Source organism: Castanea sativa, chromosome 2, assembly GCF_040712315.1.
Source record: "Castanea sativa cultivar Marrone di Chiusa Pesio chromosome 2, ASM4071231v1".
NCBI lineage: Eukaryota > Viridiplantae > Streptophyta > Magnoliopsida > Fagales > Fagaceae > Castanea > Castanea sativa.
The window spans coordinates 4,119,948-4,143,713 of record NC_134014.1 but is presented as its reverse complement, the minus strand read 5'-3'; the positions used below and the strand labels follow the sequence as shown (position 1 = coordinate 4,143,713).

At 38.6% G+C, this 23,766-nt stretch overlaps 1 protein-coding gene across 1 annotated transcript; it reads left to right on the top strand.

The window, feature by feature from the left end:
- Window positions 1-19,139: 19,139 nt before the first annotated feature.
- LOC142623623 (putative GPI-anchored protein At5g19250) lies at window positions 19,140-22,916 on the top strand. Its single transcript, XM_075797064.1, has 2 exons — window positions 19,140-19,325; window positions 22,070-22,916. Exons 1-2 carry the CDS (start codon window positions 19,244-19,246, stop codon window positions 22,585-22,587), a joined length of 600 nt encoding a protein of 199 aa, XP_075653179.1. The 5' UTR covers window positions 19,140-19,243; the 3' UTR covers window positions 22,588-22,916.
- The last annotated feature ends 850 nt before the right edge of the window (window positions 22,917-23,766 follow it).

The following is a 23,766-nucleotide window of genomic DNA, read 5'->3' as shown; positions in this document are numbered from 1 at the left end:
GTACCTTCAACTTTGTAAGTTCTTGCTCTCTCTATTCTTAACCTTTTCTCCTCGGATACAGTCCTCGGCTGTCTTCGTAAACACCCTCCCTTTTAGAGTTTAACCTTTCGTTCTTTTCTAATGGGTAAGTTTAAGTGTCTAGTTGATACCGCCGCTGGGATGGAGGGCTTTAGGGCTAAGTACTGTATTCCCAGCGATGTAGGACTAAAATATTTCCCGGCAGAAGCCGTGGCCGGTTCTAGGAAAGAGGAAGAGGTTATCATCCCTATGATAGCCTTTATAGAGGGTGGGATGACCCTTCCAATGAAACCCGTAATGAGGGAGAACCTTCGCAACCACCGGTTGTGTCCCGATCAATGCCTCCCAAACGTTTTTAGAGTTCTAGGTAGTGTAGATGCTCTAAACGAGCAGATGGGTTTAAACCTCACATGGCACGATGTCGTGTTCCTATATGAGTCCCATAAACTTTCTAAGGTAGGTTATTATATTAAATCTCGGTCCAGCACCGTTAGGCTAATTTCCTGTCTGCCCAAATCAAACAAAGGCATGAAGGACGACTACTTGATCGTGTCTGGGAACTGGCACGACGGCCTCCACTGCCCAGTTGAGTGGGGGGATCCAGGTGCGACGCCGTAGGATTAATCTCCCCACAACACAACTTCTCCTAACACACACAGAAATGCGTATTCGTATTTACTTAAATTTGTTAAATATCTGTGTGAATCTGAACAGGTTTGTTTGTTTTGATGTCTTTTTTGCAGATAAGCAGCACGTGCGTCCTCGTCTGAGTCACTGTAACATTGCCGATCTAAACCGAGTACTTTGCTCCGAGGTGTTCGTTAGTGAAGACTTACAACTCCGGGCTGCTCACCTCATTTTAGGGTACAATCCCCTTTCCTCGGACTTCCAGGAGATAGAGAACGCCATAATTGCGGGCGACCGAAGACGAAGGAGGATAAACGTAGCTCGGCCCCACTTTCTGTACGACCGCGACCTCCCGGACGCTCCTAACACCGTTTTGTACAACCAGCCTATAGTAGCAATTCCCCTTGCTGTGCACTCACAAGCAACTGCCATTCCAGAAGAGCAGGTGTCTTCTTCGCACACTCTTGACGACGAGATAAATCAATTCCATCTCGAAGACACCGAGAGACCTCGTGGGAACCAGTTTGTGGTACTTTCCGACGAGGAGGAAGAAGCCACCGAGGCCTCTGGAATTGCAGGGTTTGTGGTTGCCCTTCCTGAGGACGAATTTGAAGAAGACATGGGAAGAATGGAGGGTCTCCTCACCAATAGGGCTGCTAAGGTTGCAGAGAAAAAGAAAACGGGGACGTCCCAAGTTCCCCCAGCTTTACCTCCTCCCCCTCCTCCAGCTGAGCCAAAAATTCCAGCCGAGGACCCAAAGAAGAAGAGAAAGGGGGATAACGAGGGGACGATTAATAAAGACCCCAAGAAACCACGACAACAACTCCCACCGGCCCAGCAGCAGAAGGTGGACAAGGGCAAGGGTAGGGCCCGCTCGGTTGAAATCGGGGAATTCAGGGACGAGGCTGAAGTGCGCCGAGCACCGACCACCTGGTCCCCCGATCTAAGACTGGACGGCGCACCCATCTCCTGCCAGTCCAGTATAAGGGCGGTTCAACAAGGCCATGCCCACCACCTGGCCGAGGTCTTGGAACGCCTTCTTCTGCTGCCCAAGGACATGGAGACCTTGGAAAAAATGGGCCAGCCACAACTATTCCTCTCCCTAAAAAGAGACTTAGCACTGGTAAGTTTTCCCCTTTCTTTTAGGAAGATTCCACTTTTAACAGTATTTGTAAGTAAGTTTTTTATTTTTTTTTTTTTTTTTTTTTTTTTTTTTTTTTTTTTTACTATTCCTAACTTCATCATACTTTGTTACAGGCTATTCAGGAGGTCTTTGTAGCTGAGAAGTTTATTGAAGACACTCGGAAAATAGCCAGAACTGAGCTCGAAATCGGGATGGAGGCGAGAAGTCCTTGGGTACAGCCCTTGCCGAGAACGAGAAGCTGACCTCGGAGGTAGCAGATCTGAGGAGAGAGAAAAATGGGGTCGAGTCAAACTTGAAGACTATGAAGACCCAGATAGAAGGACAGCGCAAGCTCCTTCGTGAAAGAGATGAAGAGCTCTCCCAAGCTCAAAGGGAGTGCTCGGATCTGAAGAAGCAATTGGCTCTGATGAAGGAAGAAGCCAGCTCTTTCCAACTCTCTCTTCAAGCTGCCAAGCAGGCAAGTTTCGATGAAGGGGTAGCAACCATCGAGGAGTAGCTGACAGAGGAGTTCGCGGCTTTATGCCGCGAATACTGTCAAAAAGTATGGGGGGAAGCTTTAAACGTAGCAGGAGTTCCCCAATCTTCGGATTTGAGGAAGTCCGAGAACGTTTGGCTTCCCCTAGAAATACAGGAGATTGAAGAGGCTCCTGCTGCTACTCCTACCCCCGAGACAACTCTTCCTGCCCTACCTCCGGTGGTCCCACAGCAAATTCCTGATCCTACAGAACCTTCTGGTTCCAACAAAGAGAAGGAAGGAGGAGGGGATGCAGAGAAGGACTTAAGCCAGACAGTTCAACCCAACGTCCCTCCAACGAAGACAGCAGATAAGGGAAAGCAAATCTTGACTCCCTTTGAGCTGGAGTTGAGAAAGACCGAGGGCACCAGTACCTCTCAGCAAGAGCCTCCTCCAAAAGCTTAGGACTTAGCTTAGGGCTTCTCTTTTTCCATTTTTGAATTATATATGTAATGCATATTTAACTGATTAATGAAGAACAATTTCATTTGCTTTTCACTTGGGTTGTATCTGTTATACTTTACTTCTTCTTTTTTATTTGTTATAAAGATTGTCATTAGCACTTAGAGTAAACAAATCTAACTCCAAGGATTGCACAATCATAACTTTCACATAATCTTATGCACATTGTTAAAGATTTAATACAAGGTGACATGGTTAATATATTTAAACAATGCCTTGATTAAAAAGAAAAGAGGACTTCATATAACGATTAAACCCTTATAATGCATAACACTGTTTCTAGTAGGATGTAAGATCCGAGGACCATTCCCTACACAAAATTGCTTAACACTTAAAGATATGAAACTTAAGGTCCGAGTTTAATAAACGGTAACGCACTAACATCCAGACATAATAAGGAGATAACCTTGATCAAAATTTTGGTCCGAAGATAAGACTTAACCAACTTTCCGTTTGATTCTTAAAAATTATAACTTCAAATGTTAATTTTCCCAAAGTAGGAGGTCCGAAGACCCGGCATAACTAAGGTTCTGTTTAACAAATGACAAGACATCAATTTCCACAAGGTTTGTGGTTCGAGGACTGCACTTAACCAAGTTTCTGTTTGATTCTTAAAAATGATAACTTCAAATGTTAATTTTCCCAAAGTAGGAGGTCCGAAGACCCGGCATAACTAAGGTTCTGTTTAACAAATGACAAGACATCAATTTCCACAAGGTTTGTGGTCCGAGGACTGCACTTAACCAAGTTTCTGTTTGATTCTTAAAAATGATAACTTCAAATGTTAATTTTCCCAAAGTAGGAGGTCCGAAGACCCGGCATAACTAAGGTTCTGTTTAACAAATGACAAGACATCAATTTTCACAAGGTTTGTGGTCCGAGGACTGCACTTAACCAAGTTTCTGTTTGATTCTTAAAAATGATAACTTCAAATGTTAATTTTTCCAAAGTAGGAGGTCCGAAGACCCGGCATAACTAAGGTTCTGTTTAACAAATGACAAGACATCAATTTCTACAAGGTTTGTGGTCCGAGGACTGCACTTAACCAAGTTTCTGTTTGATTCTTAAAAATGATAACTTCAAATGTTAATTTTCCCAAAGTAGGAGGTCCGAAGACCCGGCATAACTAAGGTTCTGTTTAACAAATGACAAGACATCAATTTCCACAAGGTTTGTGGTTCGAGGACTGCACTTAACCAAGTTTCTGTTTGATTCTTAAAAATGATAACTTCAAATGTTAATTTTCCCAAAGTAGGAGGTCCGAAGACCCGGCATAACTAAGGTTCTGTTTAACAAATGACAAGACATCAATTTCCACAAGGTTTGTGGTCCGAGGACTGCACTTAACCAAGTTTCTGTTTGATTCTTAAAAATGATAACTTCAAATGTTAATTTTCCCAAAGTAGGAGGTCCGAAGACCCGGCATAACTAAGGTTCTCGTTTAACAAATGACAAGACATCAATTTCCACAAGGTTTGTGGTCCGAGGACCGTACTTAACCAAGTTTCGTTTGATTCTTAAAAATGATAACTTCAAATGTTAATTTTCCCAAAGTAGGAGGTCCGAAGACCCGCATAACTAAGGTTCTGTTTAACAAATGACAAGACATCAATTTCCACAAGGTTTGTGGTCCGAGGACCGCACTTAACCAAGTTTTCGTTTGATTCTTAAAAATGATAACTTCAAAAATCAGAGCTACTCATAACTTTGAAATATTAATTGACAAAAGCTCATTTTCATTAATAGTAATACCTTCTAAGATTATTTACATTCCATGGATGTGGTACAATTCGTTCATCTAGGTCAGCTAGCCTATACGACCCTAAGCCTGCTATTGAAACAATGCGATAGGGGCCTTCCCAGTTAGGTCCTAGCTTACCCCAAGCTGGGTTTTTAGAAGTGCCTACAACTTTCCTTAATACAAGATCACCAGGCGCAAGTGGCCTTAGCTTCACGTGGGCATCATATCCTTGTTTTAGCTTCTGCTGATAATAAGCCATTTGGACCATAGCTGCCTCACGCCGTTCCTCAAGTAAATCAAGATCTCTCTCTAGAAGTTCCTTGTTATTCTCTGGCCTAAAAGAACTTGTCTTTAGAGTAGGAAAACCAGATTCCAATGGTATCACCGCCTCGGCTCCATAAGTCATAGAGAATGGCGTTTCTCCAGTGGACCTGCGCGGAGTGGTCCGATACGTCCACAGGACATGAGGGAGCTCTTCTACCCATCTGCCTTTCGCATCATCCAACCTCTTCTTGAGCCCGTTGACTATGACCTTGTTAACGGCCTCGGCCTGCCCACTCCCTCGAGGATAAGCTGGGGTAGAATATCTATTTGTGATACCCATGTCACCACAATATTGCCTAAAGGCGTTGCTGTCAAATTGAACGCCATTGTCCGAGATAAGTGTATGCGGTATACCAAATCTAGTAACAATATTTTTCCATATAAATTTCTTGGAATCAACATCTCGGATATTGGCTAAGGGCTCAGCTTCAACCCATTTAGTGAAATAGTCTGTTCCCACGAGCAGCCATCTTTTGTTGCCAGCAGCTCTCGGAAATGGCCCTACAATGTCCAAGCCCCATTGTGCGAAAGGCCAAGGGCTAGAGAGAGGGTTAAGAACCCCTCCAGGTTGGTGGATATTAGGGGTGAACCTCTGACATTGATCACATTTTCTGGCATAGTCCTGAGCCTCCCTCTGCATATTGGGCCACCAATAACCCTGAGTTAGGGCTCTATGGGCTAAGGACCATCCCCCAGTGTGGCTTCCACAAATTCCCTCATGCAATTCCTCCAGTAATGATTCTGTTGATTCAGGGTGTACACACAACAAATACGGTCCTGAAAAGGATCGTTTGTATAGCTTCTGGTCTTCGGACAACCAGAAACGCGGCGCCTTTCGACGTACCTTTTCTGCTTCAACTTTATCTTCGGGAAGGATGTCATTTTTAAGAAAAGATATGATCGAATCCATCCAACTAGGACCAGGCCTTATTAGATGGATGCGAGGTGCGTTAGCAGCTACAAGAGAAGGTTCTACCAGATCCTCAACGAGAATAACCCTTGGTAGACCTTGAGCCGAGGATGTTGCCAACGTAGCCAAAGAATCGGCATGAGTGTTTCCACTCCTAGAGACATGAGCTAAGGCAAAGGAGTCGAATTCAGCCTGCTGACGCTTGACCTGGGCCAAATATTCCTGCATTCTGGGATCTCTAGCCTCCATGGTCCCCATGACTTGGCCGACCACTAACTGAGAGTCCGAGAACACATGGATTTCCTTGCCACCCATCTTATGTACCATTTGCATGCCTACCAAGACTGCTTCATACTCGGCCTCATTATTAGTAGCCGAGAAGGCCAATCTCAAAGATTTTTCAAAGACAATTCCTTCAGGGGACATTAGAACAAGTCCAACACCAGACCCTTTTTGATTAGCAGCCCCATCTACATAAACTCTCCAAGCCGAGGGCGATATGGCTGTGATCACACCAACTGATTTTTCACCCATGTGTGCTTCTTTTGAAGTTTCTTCTAACAATGGTTCAGTAAACTCTGCCACCAAATCAGCGAGGACCTGTCCCTTTACCGAAGTGCGAGGTTTGTATTTAACATCAAAGGCTCCCAAAATGGTTCCCCATTTTGCTACCCTGCCAGAATAATCAGCACTACGCAACACAGCCTTGAGAGGCAACTAGGTCAAAACAACCACAGTATGAGATTGGAAATAATGAGGAAGTTTGCGCGTGGCGTGGACTACAGCCAGAAGCGCTTTTTCCAAGGGCAAATAGCGCACCTCGGCCTCATTCAAGGACTTACTAACGTAGTAGATCGGTCTCTGCACTCCATTTTCATTCCTTATAAGGACTAGGCTCACCGCGTGAATAGCCACGGCCAGATAAGCGAATAAAACCTCGTCCACCTCAGGGCGAGATAAAATGGGTGGCCGAGAAAGATATTGCTTAAGCTGTTGGAAGGCTAACTCGCAGTCCTCGGTCCATTGAAACCCTTTCCACTTGTTCAACAACTGAAAGAAAGGACGGCACCGGTCAGCTGACCGAGAAATAAATCTATTCAACGCAGCAATCATTCCGGTTAATTTCTGAATCTCCTTTGGGTTCTGAGGCGGCTGCAAATTCTGAATAGCCTTAACCTGCACTGGGTTTACCTCTATGCCCCTATGAGTGATCATATATCCTAAGAACTTTCCAGATCCCACGCCAAAAGAACACTTGGAGGCGTTAAGGCGCAACTTATACTTCCTCAGCATCTGGAAGGTGTCGGCCAAATCTGTCATGTGCGAAGGTACCGTCTTACTCTTCACCACCATATCATCCACGTATACTTCTATGGTTTTCCCCGATTCTTTGTTCAAACATTCGGGTCATCATTCTTTGGTAAGTAGCCCCAGCATTTTTTAACCCAAATGGCATGACCTTATAATGATAATTCCCGGTTGGAGTAATGAAAGCAGTCTTCTCCTGATCTTCTAACGCCAAGGGAATTTGGTGGTAACCCTGGAAGGTGTCCAAGAAACTCATCCGAGGATGTCCGACAGTAGCATCTACCAGTTGATCAATCCGTGGCATTGGGAACGAATCTTTAGGACAGGCCTTATTCAAATCAGTAAAGTGCACACATACTCTCCACTTGCCATTCTTCTTTTTAACAACAACAGTATGAGCCAACCATTCAGGGTAGAAAACTTCTTTGATAGCCCCCGCCCTTTTGAGTTTAAGAACCTCTTCCTTCACAACCTCAGAATGTTCTCGGGAAGACCGCCGAGGTGGCTGCCTCCTCGGAACAATGGCAGGATTGACGTTTAAACGATGACAAATAAAGTTCGGATCTACGCCTGGAGCCTCATAGGGGTCCCACGCAAAGACATCTAAATTATCCTTCAGAAACTTCAACAACTCCATCTTCTCTTGGTGTGGTAAACGTATGCCAACTTGGAAGAACCTCTCTGGATCATCTGCTATTACAAACTTCTCTAACTCCTCACAAACAGCCTCGTCTCCTGTCATCGTTCCAGGTGCCTCCGGAGCTGTTAATTGCTATGACTCCTGGACGGGCAAGGTTGATGACTCAATTTCTGACTGACGAAGCACCGCAGCCGATATGCATTGCCTAGCCACTACCTGGCTGCCGAGGATTTCCTCAAGATGATCCCCCGAGGGGAATTTCACCTTAACATGTAAGGTGGAGGAGACAGCTCCCAAAGCGTGCAGCCATGGCCTGGCGAGGATGGCCGTATATGGAGAGTACGCGTCAACCACAATGAAATCTACCTCAACCGTTTCTGTGCCGGATTGAACGGGTAAACGGATCTGTCCCTTCGGCACAACGGCTCGCCCTTCAAAGCTTATAAGAGGTGAGTCATAAGGAGTTAAATCTTCCAACTCCAACCTTAGCCCCTTAAATAGATCAGGGTACATGATATCTGCCCCGCTGCCCTGATCTATCATCACCCTCCTCACATCATAATTCCCTATCCTAAGGGTAACCACAAGAGCATCGTCATGGGGCTGGATAGTCCCTACTTTATCCTCCTCGGAGAAACCCAAGACAGGTAAAGTGCTCTTTAATCTCTTCGGCCTGCTACCCACATCCTCGGCCTGCGGATGGGAAACCGCCATAACCCTAGTGGGACCTGAGCCGGTCCTACCAGGTGCAGCGAAGATAACATTAATTGTTCCCAATGCTGGCCGAGATGAACTGTTCCTCTGGTTGTTTGAACCAACTTGAATGACCTGCCCAGTGGGCTGACACAAGTGCTGCTTTAACTTTCCCTCACCGACGAGCTGTTCTAGATGGTTCCACAGGGTCCGACAGTTCTTGGTAGTGTGGCCCACATCCTGATGGTACTGACAGAAAAGGTTTTGATTTCTTTTCGCAGGATCCCCTGCCATCTTGCCGGGCCATCTGAAGAAGGGCTCTTTACGAACTTTTTCTAATAACTGATGCACTGGTTCTCGGAACACAGTATTTACAGCCTGAGGTGTTGCCGAGCCAGATTGTCCGAAGTAATCCCTCCTCGGCTTGTTGTTGTGATACCTGTCCGACCTGAAATCCCTTCTCTCCTGCGGGATAACCTTCTCCTTTCCTTTCCCCTGCTGCTGGTCTTCCTCTACCCTTTTATATTCATCAATACGATCCATAAGACGGCGTACGCTGCGGACGGGCTTTTTCGTCAAAGACTTTCTTAGGTCGTGATCAGTAGGGAGGCCCACCTTAAAGGTATTAAGCGCCACCTCATCAAAGTCGCCGTCTATTTCATTAAACATCTCCCAGTATCTGTCGGAGTATGCTTTCAGTGTCTCCCCTTCCTTCATGACCATGGATAGCAACGAGTCCAATGGCCGAGGGACTCTGCTACACGTAATGAACCGCGAAGCAAATGCCCTAGTTAGCTCCCCAAATGACCCTACAGATCCCGATTTGAGACCGTTAAACCATCTCATAGCCACAGGTCCCAAGCTGGAGGGGAAGACTTTACACATCAAAGTCTCATTGTGAGAGTGCACTGCCATCCTTTGGTTGAAGTGACTCACGTGCTCCACCGGATCAGTCCGGCCATTATAGATGGTAAAGGTGGGCTGGGTGAACCTCCTGGGAAGCCTCCCCCTCTCAATCCTCCGTGAAAACGGAGATTTAGAGAGTTGGTGCAACGCCCTACTCATGGTATCGTTGCCTAAGCCCCTAGATCGAAGCTTCTTACGTCTGCGAGTTGGCTGGTCGTCCTCCTCACCGGAGGATGTTGCGCTAGTGGGGGAACATGACCTTGAACTGTAGCCAACTCCCCTATCCTTCTCTGAGGAAGAACTAGACGAGGACGGGGAAACCTTACGTTTAGCACGGCGTAACTTCCTCTTCAAACGATTGATTTCCTTCTGCATGGATTTAGAACCCTCATCGTGGGTAGTGCTACCCCCTCAATGAGTATGGCTAGCCCCTGGGTATTCTGTATGGACGCTTCCCTCACGATCCCTACGTTGTTCAAGACGTTCGAAATGATCTTCCGGTTGTGATCCTTGTGACTCTGCATGGTGAGAGCCTAAGCCTGCCATAATATCCCTACCCCTTCTAGACTAGATTCCCACAGACGGCGCCAATTGTATGTGCACAATTGCACCTGGACCCAAGAACACTTATGGGCTCAGGCCCAATGAGCCTTAAACAATACGAATTTGTAGAGTGTGGGCTTGAAACCTAGGTTAGAAGTGTGTGTGAGGATTAAATGACAAACTAAAGATTGCAAATATTTGGAAACAACAAGGAATACTGTAAATAGGCCTCCTCGGACGTAAGCCGAGAGCTGTTCTTATATTATATCTTTCTCTTTGTCTTTTTTTCTTTTTAGGTTACAAAAAGTCCCCCCCCTTTCTGCTCTAGGTTCCTCCTTAAATACTCCTCTTTTTAATACTTTATACACGTGTTGCCTCCACTCCTCCCTTAGCTTAGATATTTCTTTTCTTAGTGCCTTTGAACAGTAACTAGAAGTTTCCCTTCCACTGTTCAAGTGTCACTTCCCCATTAATGCGGCCAGGGTGGTAGGTGCAGGGTCTTTAATGTGGAGGTAACAGCCTTTACCTTTGACATTTTTCCAACATCGGTGCTTCTAGGACATTCAAGGGTTCACCCCCTTTAACCATTGGTCTTGACCGTGTCATTCCCTAACCTTTACCATGAAGTCCCGGGTTCTCTGGTGTCAGTCCGAGGGGAAAAACATCCTCGGCTGGATCCTCGGATCCTCGGCGTATGGGCCGACCCGAAGTACTAACAAGCCCTAAACTCAAGAGCAGGTCGGCCTTCCTTAGCAAGACCCAACGGCCCATATTCCTATCAAGATCTTTTTACTCCCCACATATATATATATATATATATATATATATATATATATATATATATATATATATATATATTAAAGATAGTTATTAGTATTTAGAATATGGATTGTGGAATGATTTATCTTTATCTTTTCTCTTTTCCTTTTCTTTTTTTTTTTGGTACTTTACTTTCAAGAAATTTTGTATAGGATAAATTGTTTTTTTTTTTTTTTACTTTTTGTTTCTTTTGTCAATTTTATATTATTAAGTGAATTATAAATATTTAAGATAGTTTTTAATATTTAGAATGTATACTATGGAGTGATTTATCTTTATCTTTTTCTTTATCTTTTTATATGGTACTTTACTTTCAATAAATCAAGTACTAGGTAAAAAAAAAAATTTCTTTTGTAATTTTTATATTATTAAGTGGATAACAAAAATTTAAGATAGTTACTAGTATTTAGTGTTTGGACTGTAGAGTGATTTACATTTAATCTTTTTATCTTTTTCTTTTTGTATGGTATTTTACATTCAAGAAATAAAGTACTAGGTAATTTTTTTTTTTTTTTTTTTGCTTTTGTATATTTTATATTATGAAGTGAATTATAAATATTTAAGATAGTAATTCGTATTTAGAGTGTAGACTGTAGAGTGATTTATCTTTTATTTTTCTTTTATTATGGTACTTTACTTTCAAGAAATCAAGTACTAGCTAAAGTTTTTTTTCACTTTTTATTTTCTTTTGTAAATTTTATATTATTAAGTGGATTATAAATATTTAAGATAGTAGTTAGTATTTAGAGTGTAGACTATGGAGTGATTTATCTTTACCTTATCTTTTTTTTTTCTTTTTCTTTTTATATGGTACTTTACTTTCAATAAACCGAGTACTAGGTAAATTTTTATTTTCACTTTTTTTTTTGTAAATTTTATATTATTAAGTGGATTATAAATGTTTAAGATAGTTATTAGTCTTTAGAGTTTGGATTGTAGAGTGATTTATCTTTTATTTTTTTATCTTTTTCTTTTTGTATTATACTTTACTTTCAAGAAATCAAGTACTAGGTAAATTTTTTTTTTTTGCTTTTATAAATTTTGTATTATTAAGTGGATTATAAATATTTAAGATAGTAATAAGCATTTAGAGTGTGGACTATGGAGTGATTTATCTTTTTTTCTTCTTCTTTTGGTTTGGTACTTTACTTTTAAGAAATGTAGTACTGGATAAATTTTTTTCACTTTTTTTTTTCTTTTGTAAATTTTATATTATTATGTGGATTATAAATATTTAAGATTGTAGTTTGTATTTAGAGTGTGAACTAAGGAGTGATTTATCTTTATCTTTTCTTTTTCCTTTTCTTTTTCTTTTTATATGGTACTTTATTTTCAATATATCAAGTACTAGGTAAATTTTTTTTTCACTTTTTTCTTTTCTTTTGTAAATTTTGTATTATTAAGTGGATAATAAATATTTATGATAATTAATAGTATTTAGAGTTTGGACTGTAGAGTGATTTATCTTTTATTTTTTATTTTTATCTTTTATCTTTTTGTATGGTACTTTACTTTCAAGAAATCAAGTACTAGGTAATTTTTTTTTGTGTTTTTTTCCTTCTTTTGTAAATTTTATATTATTAAGTAGATTATAAATATTTAAGATAGTAATTAGTATTTAGAGTGTATATTGTGGAGTGATTTATTTTTATCTTTTTTTTTCTATTGGTATGGTATTTTACTTTCAAGAAATCAAGTACTGGATAAATTTTTTTTTCACTTTTTTTTTTCTTTTGTAAATTTTATATTATTAAGTTGATTATAAATATTTAAGATAGTAACTAGTATTTAGAGTATGGATTATGTAGTGATTTTTGTTTTTTCTTTATTTATGATACTTTACTATAAAGAAATAAAGTATTGGAAATTTTTTTTCTTTTGTAAATTTTCTATTATTAAGTGAATTATATATATTTAAGATAGTCATTAGTATTTAGAATGTGGACTGTGGAATGATTTATCTTTATCTTTTTCTCTTTTCTTTTTCTTTTTGTTTGGTACTTTACTTTCAAGAAATCAAGTACTGGATAATTTTTTTTCTTTTACTTTTTTTTCCACTTTTTTTTCTTTTGTAAATTGTATATTATTAAGTGAATTATAAATATTTAAGATAATAATTATTATTTTAAGTGTGGACGGTGTAGTGATTGATTTTTTTTTCTTTTTGTATGGTAGTTTACTTTTAAGAAATCAAGTACTAGATAATCTTTTTTTTTACTTTTTTTTTTCTTTTGTAAATTTTATATTATTAAGTGGATTATAATATTTAAGATATTAGTTAATATTTAGAGTGTGGACTATGGAGTGATTTATCCTTATCTTTTCGTTATCTTTTTATTTTTCTTTTTGTTTGGTACTTTACTTTCAATAAATCAAGTACTTGGTGATTTTATTTTTTTTACTTTTTTTGTTGTAAATTTTATATTATTAAGTGGATAACAAAAATTTAATATAGTTATTAGTATTTAGAGTTTGGACTGTAGAGTAATTTACATTTTATATTTTCATCTTTTTTTTGTATGATACTTTACTTTCAAGAAATCAAGTACTAGGTAAATTTTTTTTTTTTTACTTTTGTTAATTTTATATTATGAAGTAGATTGTACATATTTAAGATAGTAATTAGTATTTAGATTGTGGACTGTATAGTGATTTATCTTTATCTTTTTTTTTCTTTTGCTATGATACTTTACTGTCATGAAATCAAGTACTGGATAAATTTTGTTTTTCCCTTTTTTTTTTCTTTTTTAAATTTTATATTATTAAGTGGATTATAAATATTTAAGATAGTAATTAGTATTTAAAGTGTGGACTATGGAGTAATTTATCTTTCTTTTCTTTTTCTTTTTCTTTTTATATGATACTTTACTTTCAATAAATCAAGTACTAAGTAAATTTTTTTACTTTTTTCTTCTTTTGTAAATTTTATATTATTAAGTGGATAATAAATTAAGAAAGTTATTAGTATTTAGAATTTTGACGGTGGGGTGATTTATCTTTATATTTTTTTGTTCTGTATTTTTTTTTTTTTTTCCGATACTTTACTTTTATGAAATCAAGCACTAGATAATTTTTTCTTTTTTTTTTCTTTTGTAAATTTAACTTATTAAGTGGATTATAAATATTTAAGATAGTAATGGGTATTTAGAGTGTGGGCTGTGGTGTGATTTATCATTTTTTTTCTTTTTTGTATGATACTTTACTTTCAAGAAATCAAGTACTAGATAAATTTTTTTTTCACTTTTTTTTATGAATTTTATATTATTAAGTGGATTATAAATATTTAAGATAGTAGTTAGTATTTAGAGTGTGGACTGTGGAGTGATTTATCTTTTTCTTTTTCTTTTTCTTTTTATAGGGTACTTTATTTTCAATAAATCAAGTACTTGGTAATTTTTTTTTTTACAATTTTTTTTTTGTAAATTTTATATTATTAATTGGATAATAAATATTTAAGATAGTTATTAGTATTTAGCGTTTGAACTGTTGAGTGATTTATCTTTTATCTTTTTATCTTTATCTTTTTGTATGGTACTTTACTCTCAAGAAATCAAGTACTAGGTAATTTTTATTTTTTTTTGCTTTTGTAAATTTTATATTATTGAGTGAATTATAAATATTTAAGATAGTAATTAGTATTTAAAGTGTGGATTGTGGAGTGATTTATCTTTATCTTTATTTTTTTTTTCTTTTGGTATGGTACTTTATTTTCAAGAAATCAAGTACTGGATAATTTTTTTTTTCACATTTTTTTTTGTAAATTTTATATTATTAAGTGGATTATAAATATTAAAGATAGTAATTAGGAATTTCCCTCAGACATGTCCTACAGTCACTTACTAAAGCATCTAAGCCATTTTGATTACAATCTTCCTTTTGCATCAAGTCCACAATAAGCTTTGCATCAAGCTCGATAATCACAGCAGGAAGTTTAAGGGAAATACAAAGCCTGATACCATCTCTAAGTGCCCAAAGCTCCGCTGCAACGTTGGTTATGTGCCCAATAGCCCTCGCAAAACCTCTAATCCACTCCCCTTTGTCATTTCGGATAAGTCCTCCACTACCAACACGTCCGGGATTTCCAAGCGATGAACCGTCTAAATTAAGCTTGCACCAATTCAGAGGAGGTTTGAGCCATGTAACTCTAATGATCCGACGATTGGCAGGTGGCTTGCCATTAATTCCGATGTAAGCAAATTCATTTGCTTTAGCTAAGACTTCATGCTTAAGATCCCTCGGACTTTGATCATTTCGAAACAAGAAACCATTCCAATGGGTCCATAAGGTCCATATTTCGAATGCAAAACAAGTACCCCAAGTTACATCCGATGAAGCCATCGTTTTTGCACTCCCACAATTCAGCCGAAACCAATCAAGGAGCTACAAACCGAAGAAGGAAACAGTAGGGAGAGGCAGAGAAAGGGCAGTCCAAAGGTTCCAGGCAACTTGACAATCTCTTAGAACATGTAGAATAGTTTCAATACCTAAGTTGCAAAGCCTGCACACCATTGGAAAATCCATTCCCCGGGCAGCAAACAAGGAGCTAACAGGGATGCTTTTATGATAGCATTGCCATAGAAAGCATTTGATTTTGTGAATGGAAAGCACCTTCCAAATCCACTCACCATCAAAACTTTCATTACAAAAATCATCTGCCTCCAATCTAGCCAACCTATACGCATCCTTCATTTCAAAACTTCCACTTGGAGAAGAGGACCACGTAATGCGGTCAGGTTTATGGGCAAAGAAGGAGAAAGGGGTGGCTTTCATCTCCAACAACAACCTATCAAGAAACACAAAGGAGCAAGCCTGCCAATTCCAACTCGAGAAGTTTACCACGTCCTTCAACATCATACCCTCCTCCCCTATTAAGAGGTCCTATAATCAAGCTTCGAAGAGGTCCCCTATTCAACCACTTATCAAACCAGAGAGATAGCTGGCTATTCTTGCCAACAATCCATTTTGTACCTTTCTGGAAAACTGACTCACCTTTGCAGATGACAGCCCAGGTGGAAGAACAAGATCTTCTCCTACTTCTCAGATCATAAACTCTCCTTGGACATCGATACTTTTGAGTAAGGACTTTGGCCCATAAGGAGGAAGATTTAGTTTGGAGGTGCCAATTTAACTTGGCAAGGCTTGCAATATGTTTTTCCCTTGCTGCTTGAAGACCCAACCCCCCCTCCTTCTTTGGCTTAGTAATCTTCTTCCAACTAACCAAATGAATTTTTTTCTTGCTTTTCGATGAACCCCACAGAAAGTTGAGGCTCGATCTGTCAATGCTATTTAAAATTTTGACTGGAAGGGCTACACATTGTATAGCATAATTCAGAATGGTGGTGGTCACCGCTTGAGTGAGAATAAGTCTTCCAGCAAATGACAGTAAATTAGATTTCCACCCTGCTAATCTACTCTATACCCTCTCAATGACATAGCCAAAGTCTTAGGCTCTTGCTGAGTGATTAATCGGAATTCCCAAGTATTTTCCAAGAGAGGGAGTTGAGTGAAAACCCAAAATATCACACATCTCAGCCCTGGCAGCAGCTGATACGTTAGGGGAGAAGTAAACCCGAGACTTTTCCTGACTAACCTTCTGACCGGAGATACTACAAAAAGAATCAAGCACCTCCCTGACAGCCACACAATTTTTCCGATCTGCTTTTGCAAATAGAACAAGGTCATCCGCGAGGAACATATGGGAAAAGGCCGGCCCACCACGAGAAGCCTTAATAGGGTCCCAGCAATTTGAATTGCATTTCTCTGAAATAAAGGCTCCCAAGACTTCCATACACAAGATGAAGAGATACGGGGAGAGGGGGTCACCTTGCCTTATTCCTCTAGAAGGAAGGAAAGGATCTAAGGTGCCCCCATTAAAGAGAATGGCGATAGAAGAGGAGGATACACAACTCATAATCAACTTAATCAAGTGACTCAGGAATCGAAAGAGAGAGAGGGTATCCCTGATAAAACTCCACTCAAGCCGATCATAAACTTTCTCCAAATCTATCTTAATAGCCATACACCCACTCATTCCCTTTTTCTTAAACATAGAATGGATAATCTCCAGCACTATTATGGCATTATCAGTACCTTTCCGACCCAGGACAAAAGCAGTTTGATATGGAGATACTAGACCAGGCAGAATGGGTTTTAGTCTACCAACAACGATCTTTGAAGCTACCTTATACACCGTATTACATAGGCTGATCGGCTGATAATGATTTAAGGTCTCAGGATTTTGACATTTAAGAACCAAGGTGATGATGGTGTGGTTAAGGTACTCCGGAATCCTACCTGAAGAAAAAATGCCCTTAACTTCTTCTCTTACGAAATCGCCCATCCGGGCCTGAGGCTTTAAAAGCCTTAAGAGACCGGAGGCTCATTTTAATATCCTCATCAAAGACCGGGCGGCTCAAAATTTCTATCTCCTCCTCATTTAAATAACTTTGCCAACATGGAGGATTCCAATAAGAGAGAATGGAACAGGTATGGCTGGAAGAAAAAAGCTTGGCATTCCCATTCCTAATGAACTCAGCAATTTCTCTCTCTCTCTCTGAATACAATTACCAACCTGGTCCCTTAGACAGGTAATGCGATTACTCCTACGACAAACCAGGGTCGATGTATGATAAAAGCCATTGTTTCTATCCCCTTCTACCAGCCAGGTAATTCGAGATTTCATAGCCCAAAACTCTTCTTCAATTTTTGAAATGTCATGGAAATCTGATCTAAGCTGCCTCTCTAAATCCACCAGAAAGCTGTTAGGGCGGGTGGAAAGGGCTACTTGAATACCTCGAAGCCTTGCAAGTAGCCTCTTCTTCCTATGAAAGAGATTCCCAAATATATTTTTATTCCAGATTTTAGCCTTATCTGCAAAAGTGGCAACTGCATTAGATAAACCATTCTGGCCGGACCAAGCTTCTCTGATAATACTCGGAAAGGTTAGGTGGGATAGCCACATCGGTTGGAATCTAAATGGCCGAGGAAGCTTAACATCATAATTCTTGTCCAAATAGAGCAAAACAGGGCAGTGATCAGAATGAGCCATTTCAAGGTGTTTGACCAATGTATTGAGAAAGAGGAGATTCCATTCTGCATTAATAAATACCCGGTCAATCCTCTCTTGGATAAGATGATTTAAGGGGCGATGGTTGGACCAGGTGAACTAAGCTCCCAAATAACCAATATCGATCATCCCTCAGGTATCTAAGCACTCCTAGAAAAGAAGGGACCTATTTATGTTAACTGACCGACCCCCAAATTTTTCCTCACCCACAAGGACCTCATTGAAGTCCCCTGCAATCACCTAGGGCAAGGAGTGTAACCCAGACACTACAAACAGATTTTTCCAGAGGAGGCGTTTTTTAGCAAACCTAGGGCTGGCATAGACAGCCAAAAGTAACCAAGGGGAATTGGAGCAAGTTGGGGTAACCACTACATGAATTTCCTGCTCTGTTGAGGCAAGCTCAGCAACTTCCACCCGAGAGGAGTCTCGGAGTAACCATAACCCACCAGTCAAGCCAATAATGTTGGCAAAAATTGCTTCATCAAAAGGGAGCTTACTAACAATTCTTTTAGCCCTTTCACCACAATGCTTGGGTATATTGGACTGGTCAAGATAATAGAACATATCTAATTAACTGTATAAGAACATTAGATCCAAGCTTGTCCTTATAACTAACACAACGTTATACCCTAGAACATAGGTTACGCAAGTTAAAGGTCAGTTTGGATACCACTTATTGTTGAAAACTGAAAATATTGTTGCAAAATAATTTTTAAATGTGTGAATAGTGTCATGAGACCCAATTTTAAAGTTGTTTTGTTGAAAAAAGTACTTATGGGTCTGTGAACCGTGCACGAGACTTAATAAATAAAAAAACGTGTGAGCTGAGAAACGCGCAAAACGCACTTTCCAAATTCACACTAAAAGTTAAAGTGTTAAACAAGTGTGATTATAATAATAATTATTATTAATAATCACAATATTTGCATTACAAATACACATGGACCTAGAAGACTTATTAAAACCTTTTCTTAAAAAAAAAGAAAAAAAAAAAAAGAAGACTTATTAAAACATAAATTTCAAAGCTTCACCAAAAGAAACCCACTGATTAGTTGGTGGGCAGAGGTTGTGTCCAGTGAAAATTTTCACTGGACATGGCAGGATTTGGACACGTGTCCAAGAGTTGACACGTGTCCTCAATCCAATGTATCCAGTGAAAGAGTGGACACATATCCCCAATTTAATGCGTCCAGTGAAAACTTTCACTGGACACAAGCCACACCCTCAGTTGGTTATTATTATCTGTCAACGATGGGACATGGGATTCTTGGTTATTTCTTTTAATTTGTTTCTACACATCCACCCTTTAAAAAGTACAGTTTAGTAAGACGTCGTAGTCTGCTTCAGTTAACTTGTCTTCGTCAAAGAGTTTCCTCGTTTAGCTTCTGCTTAAAGTAACAGAAAACAGAATTAAAAAATGCCACATAAAATAAGTAGTAAAAAACACTTTTCTTCTACTTCTTTCATTGCATTTTGCTTGCACTATCTCTCTCTCTTTTCTGCTGCTACAACAACAACAGCAGCAACAATGGCATCCTCACATCTTTGCCTCCTTCTCCCATTGCTTCTTTGCTCCATTCTCTTGATGACTCACCCGGTCAACTGTGCAGGTAAGCACTTCTTTCATTTTTTTTTTTTTTTGGTTCTTATTAAATTTCCTTATCTGGGTCTCATTCTACTATGCATTTTATTATGTAAAAGTCACATTTTGATGCTTTTGAGTATAACACTATGTGCCCCTCAAGTTGAAATCTGCTAGGATCTTTTAATGGGCTTTTTTTTTATATGTTATATTGAGAACCCAGTTCAGAAGAGATCTGATTTGAGTGTTTGATCTGGTTTTAGCTTCTCATCTTGTATTATTATTCTGTGTTTTGCAAATGGGTGTTTTGTAAAGTGTGTGCCTTTGCTTGATGTTTTTGTGAAGGATTTGACTTACATGCTTGATCAAATCTGTGCAAAATTTTTGCAGTATTTGAACATGCTTAATACAGATATATGCTTACTTGTGCTAAAGCCTAAAGATCTTTGGAGATTTGGTTTCTGTGTTGTTTCAGTTATGTTAGAGATGCATTTATTTATAGTTTTGTTCTAGTTTAAAACCGAGGGCAAAAGCACACTGGGATTGTCTCAGGATAATTTTGTTACCATTACTTGATTATATCCACAAAATACTTGGTATTATTTTGTGTTGTTTGCACATTTCTTTCCTATTTCCTTTTTTCCCTCTTAGGCTGCACTTTGCAGAGTTCAAATATAGCTAGTGGTGTGTGCTTATATATATAGACACACACTATAGAAACTTGGAATTGGATCCTAAAAATCTTAAAACTGGAATTCAAGTCTAATTTCTAATAAAGGTATAAGTAGAGAACATAAGTGACAATGGGGCCTGTTTGAGGCCAATGAATCTTTTCTGTGATCTAGTTACACCATGTCCCTTTTCAGTATTGTGAGATATTGCTTCATTAAAAACAATTAAAAAAAAACTATTGTGGGATATTGAGATCAAAATTTTCCTATTCATGATATAATCATTGCTTGTGATGGCAATCATTTGGCCCCACCATCAAATTTATGCTTGTTATAGCACAAATATTCTTTGTTATTAAGTGAAATCAAACACATTACTCTCAGATGTGACAATAATGGTTGTAAATTGTTAATTAATTCAATTTTGCTCAAGCCATTAGTTAAAAAGTATAGCTGCTGGAGGGTAGGCCAGGGATTGCTATGATTTTCTACTAGCACCCTTCTATTAATATCCTCATAAAAAGGTGAAAAAATGGGGCAGCATTTCTGAGTTTATCTATCCTGTATTAGAATCTATTATTGCTTTTTTGCCTAAAAAGGATCTTAAATTTATTAAAACTTTTTCCCCCCAAAATAAATAAATTTATTAGAATGTAAAACCTAGAAGTAGTAAGAAAGGGCTTATCAATTAAGGAGGAAATAGAGAATATGACTTCAAATAGAATAAAATGGAGAAAAAGAATACATGTGGCCAACCCTAAGTAATTTGTTGAGGATCCTTAGCTGACCCCAAAAAATTTGGGATTAAGGCTTCTTGTTGTATTAGATGTAAAACATGCTTGGTTCCTAGTTCTGTGTAAAATTTTGGCTCGTCAAGTTTACAGGGGGAGATGCATCCTAGATTGAAATTGTTGCAATTTTCAATCTTTGCAAGGTAAAACCGTTTGATTATCTTTGCAGGTTGAGTTGGTGGGGCATATAAATTCATATTTTAAGTACTCTATTTTAATATAATGGTGCTTCCTTGTTCACTGAAACAAGTTTGCGGGCTAGTTTAATCTAAAACTGCTTCTTTAAAGGACAAAATGGAACAGATCGGCAGAACTTGGCTCACCTGACCCAGGAATATAATTGGTTTAGGTGCAAATAGGCCCTGTTGGAGACCTGAAACACTAACCAAACTTAATTTAGTTAAATTGTTGCTTGATTGAGTAGTGAGGATTCCTATCCTTGGAAGTATAGATTTATATGAAAAGAAATTATTTGAGTTTGATTGATTTTTAGCTGAGCTTACTTAAACTTGTTAGTTTTATTGCTAGTTTGCTCAAGACACAATGATGATTGTTGTGGTATTGCTTCTCTGTAGGTATATAAGCCATCCATTGTGCCATGATGTTAGGATTCATGACTCTAGTTTGCTCAAGATGTAACTTAATTTTTCCCCCCCTTTTCCATGTTTTTCTATCAGATATACATTACAAATGGAATGATAAATGTGGGAAATATTCATGACTTAGCACAGGATTTGAAGGCATTTCTTTCCCTAACATTCGTATTTCAAAATATTAAGCTGTCAAACATGAGAGTTTAGTTTATGAAGGAAGAAATTTTAGAAATATTTTCCATGTCTCATACTATCACTGTCATACATACTCTTGCATTTGCATCTGCATTTCAACCCTTTCTTGATATCATTAATATGAATTATAAATGAGGTACTCTAGGAACAAATGAGATTACATTTTGTTGGCAGAAACAATCCAATCCATTTAGGGCTTCTAAGTTTCACTTGCTTTATTGTTATGCAATAACAATTATAATTGATTCCTCAATGAAACATTTATGGAAAATGAAGTAAATCTAGAAGAGTTAATGTTAAGAACATAACAGCAATCAGCGTAAAAATTTCAGTGCCCTAATTGCTTTTCATGGAATCGTTAACTTCAATATCCTTGCAATGTAGGCATACTGGGAGTAGATATAATGATGGAAAATATATAACAGAACTTTTGTGTGACTGATCTATTCCATGTAGAATCATGACTTTGAATCTCTGTGTGTGTGTGAGTGCTGAACTTCCTATTCTGCCATGTTCCTGCAGATGAGAATGATAATCTTCTTCAAGGCATCAACAGTTATCGTGTAAACTTGAACTTGACCGCTCTAAAAAAGAATGATAATGCAGAGTGCCTTGCCAGTGAATTAGCTGACCAGTTCAAGGATCAACCCTGTACAAACACCACAGGCTCCAATACAGTACCTGGCACTGAACCTCAATTCTCCGACTTCCCAAACCTTTTAACCAAATGCCATTTGAATGTCACTGTCACAAGGGATGGGGACATAATGCCTGCTTGTGTTCCCAATTTGGATCCTAGTCTTGTCCTCTCCAACTACACTAAGTCTCAGTACTCAAATTCTCTCAATGACACCACGTATACAGGAGCTGGCGTTGGTTCTAAAAATAACTGGATTGTTGTTATTCTTACCACAGACACATCCGCAGGAAACTTTGCACCCTCTTCCTCCTCTTCCTCCAATGCTGCCAGTTTGGTTTCTAGGATTGGTTTTATCTACCATTTGCTGTTTTTGCTGATGGGTTATGTATTCCTGTTGTAAAAGAGGATGGTCATACCGTGCTGTAGTAATGGAGGTTTACTAGTTGAATTTCCATGTTAGGATACAGGAGTTTTTCCACTTCTCCAACAGAGAAAAATAAAAACACATTTACGGTATACAGCTGCTTTCTTGGAGTAAATATGAGTCCATCCTGCATGCCTTGATCTGCCCTTGCTGGTAGAATGTTGGACAGGCCTATGTGAGGGCAACAAATTATGTAGAAGTATTTTTCTTGTTATCATTATTGTTGTTATTGTCGTTGAAATTTGAACTTCTGAGATTTGTGAGATGAAAATTGGATAAACAAGAATCTGGAACTGTTCTATTCATTGCATTTTCAACAGATTGCATGTTTTGCTTAGGTTCAAGAGATGTATTTCCTATACTTGTACAATAAGTCTAGGAAAAATAAATTCACAACTAGTGACGTAGCTTGTTGTGATAGGTGCATAATAAAAATGGTATCAGTAGCAGGTATATGTGAAATTGATATTGCTCCAATCATATTTTGTGACCTTAACAAAATGTGAAAAGCCTTGTGGAAAAATTTGTCCGTGGACACATCACACATTCCAAATTAGCTGCATTGTGGGACTAAGATCATCGTACTCCCAATTTTTGTTCTCTCCCACTTTATTTTTAATCCTTACCCCAGATTGAAACTGTAAATTGTTCAATACTTATCTCCATTTCACTAAAGATTGGTTTAAAATGGAGGTGTGTAAACGAAGTGGACAAATAAGACTGATAACAGCAAATATGCATAGAAGTGGAACCTAAAGCCCTGTATTTGTTTGACTAACCAATCTATTATTGTGAATTATTGTCTTGTTCATCTCACCTTTAGATTAGTCTCTGATGCTACACTATCCTGTGACAAACATGTGATTTTTAACACAGAAAGCACCCTTTTACATGAGTTCACTTCTCTACCAACAGGCAACAGCCTTTTTTCCGACTCTCTTTCCCTCTCCGGTGCTAGTATCAAAAAATCAAAATCAATGGTTCACCGGTCACGTCAAAAACATATGCTTCTTAATACAGAAAAGCACAACTTGCTGACACATCAATTGCTTGTTTCATGAAAAAATTTCATCCACTTGCTGACACATCAAGTCATTGCTCACAAATTACATGGGTCTATCAATCAACATTTTAATTACATTTATATTTTGGTAG

Bases quoted from the DNA above. Each gene is read 5' to 3' on its own strand.
- LOC142623623 (XM_075797064.1), top strand. From the start codon at position 19,244: ATGGCATCCTCACATCTTTGCCTCCTTCTCCCATTGCTTCTTTGCTCC. The intron at 19,326-22,069 runs GTAAGCACTTCT...ATGTTCCTGCAG, and splicing joins TCACCCGGTCAACTGTGCAG to ATGAGAATGATAATCTTCTT.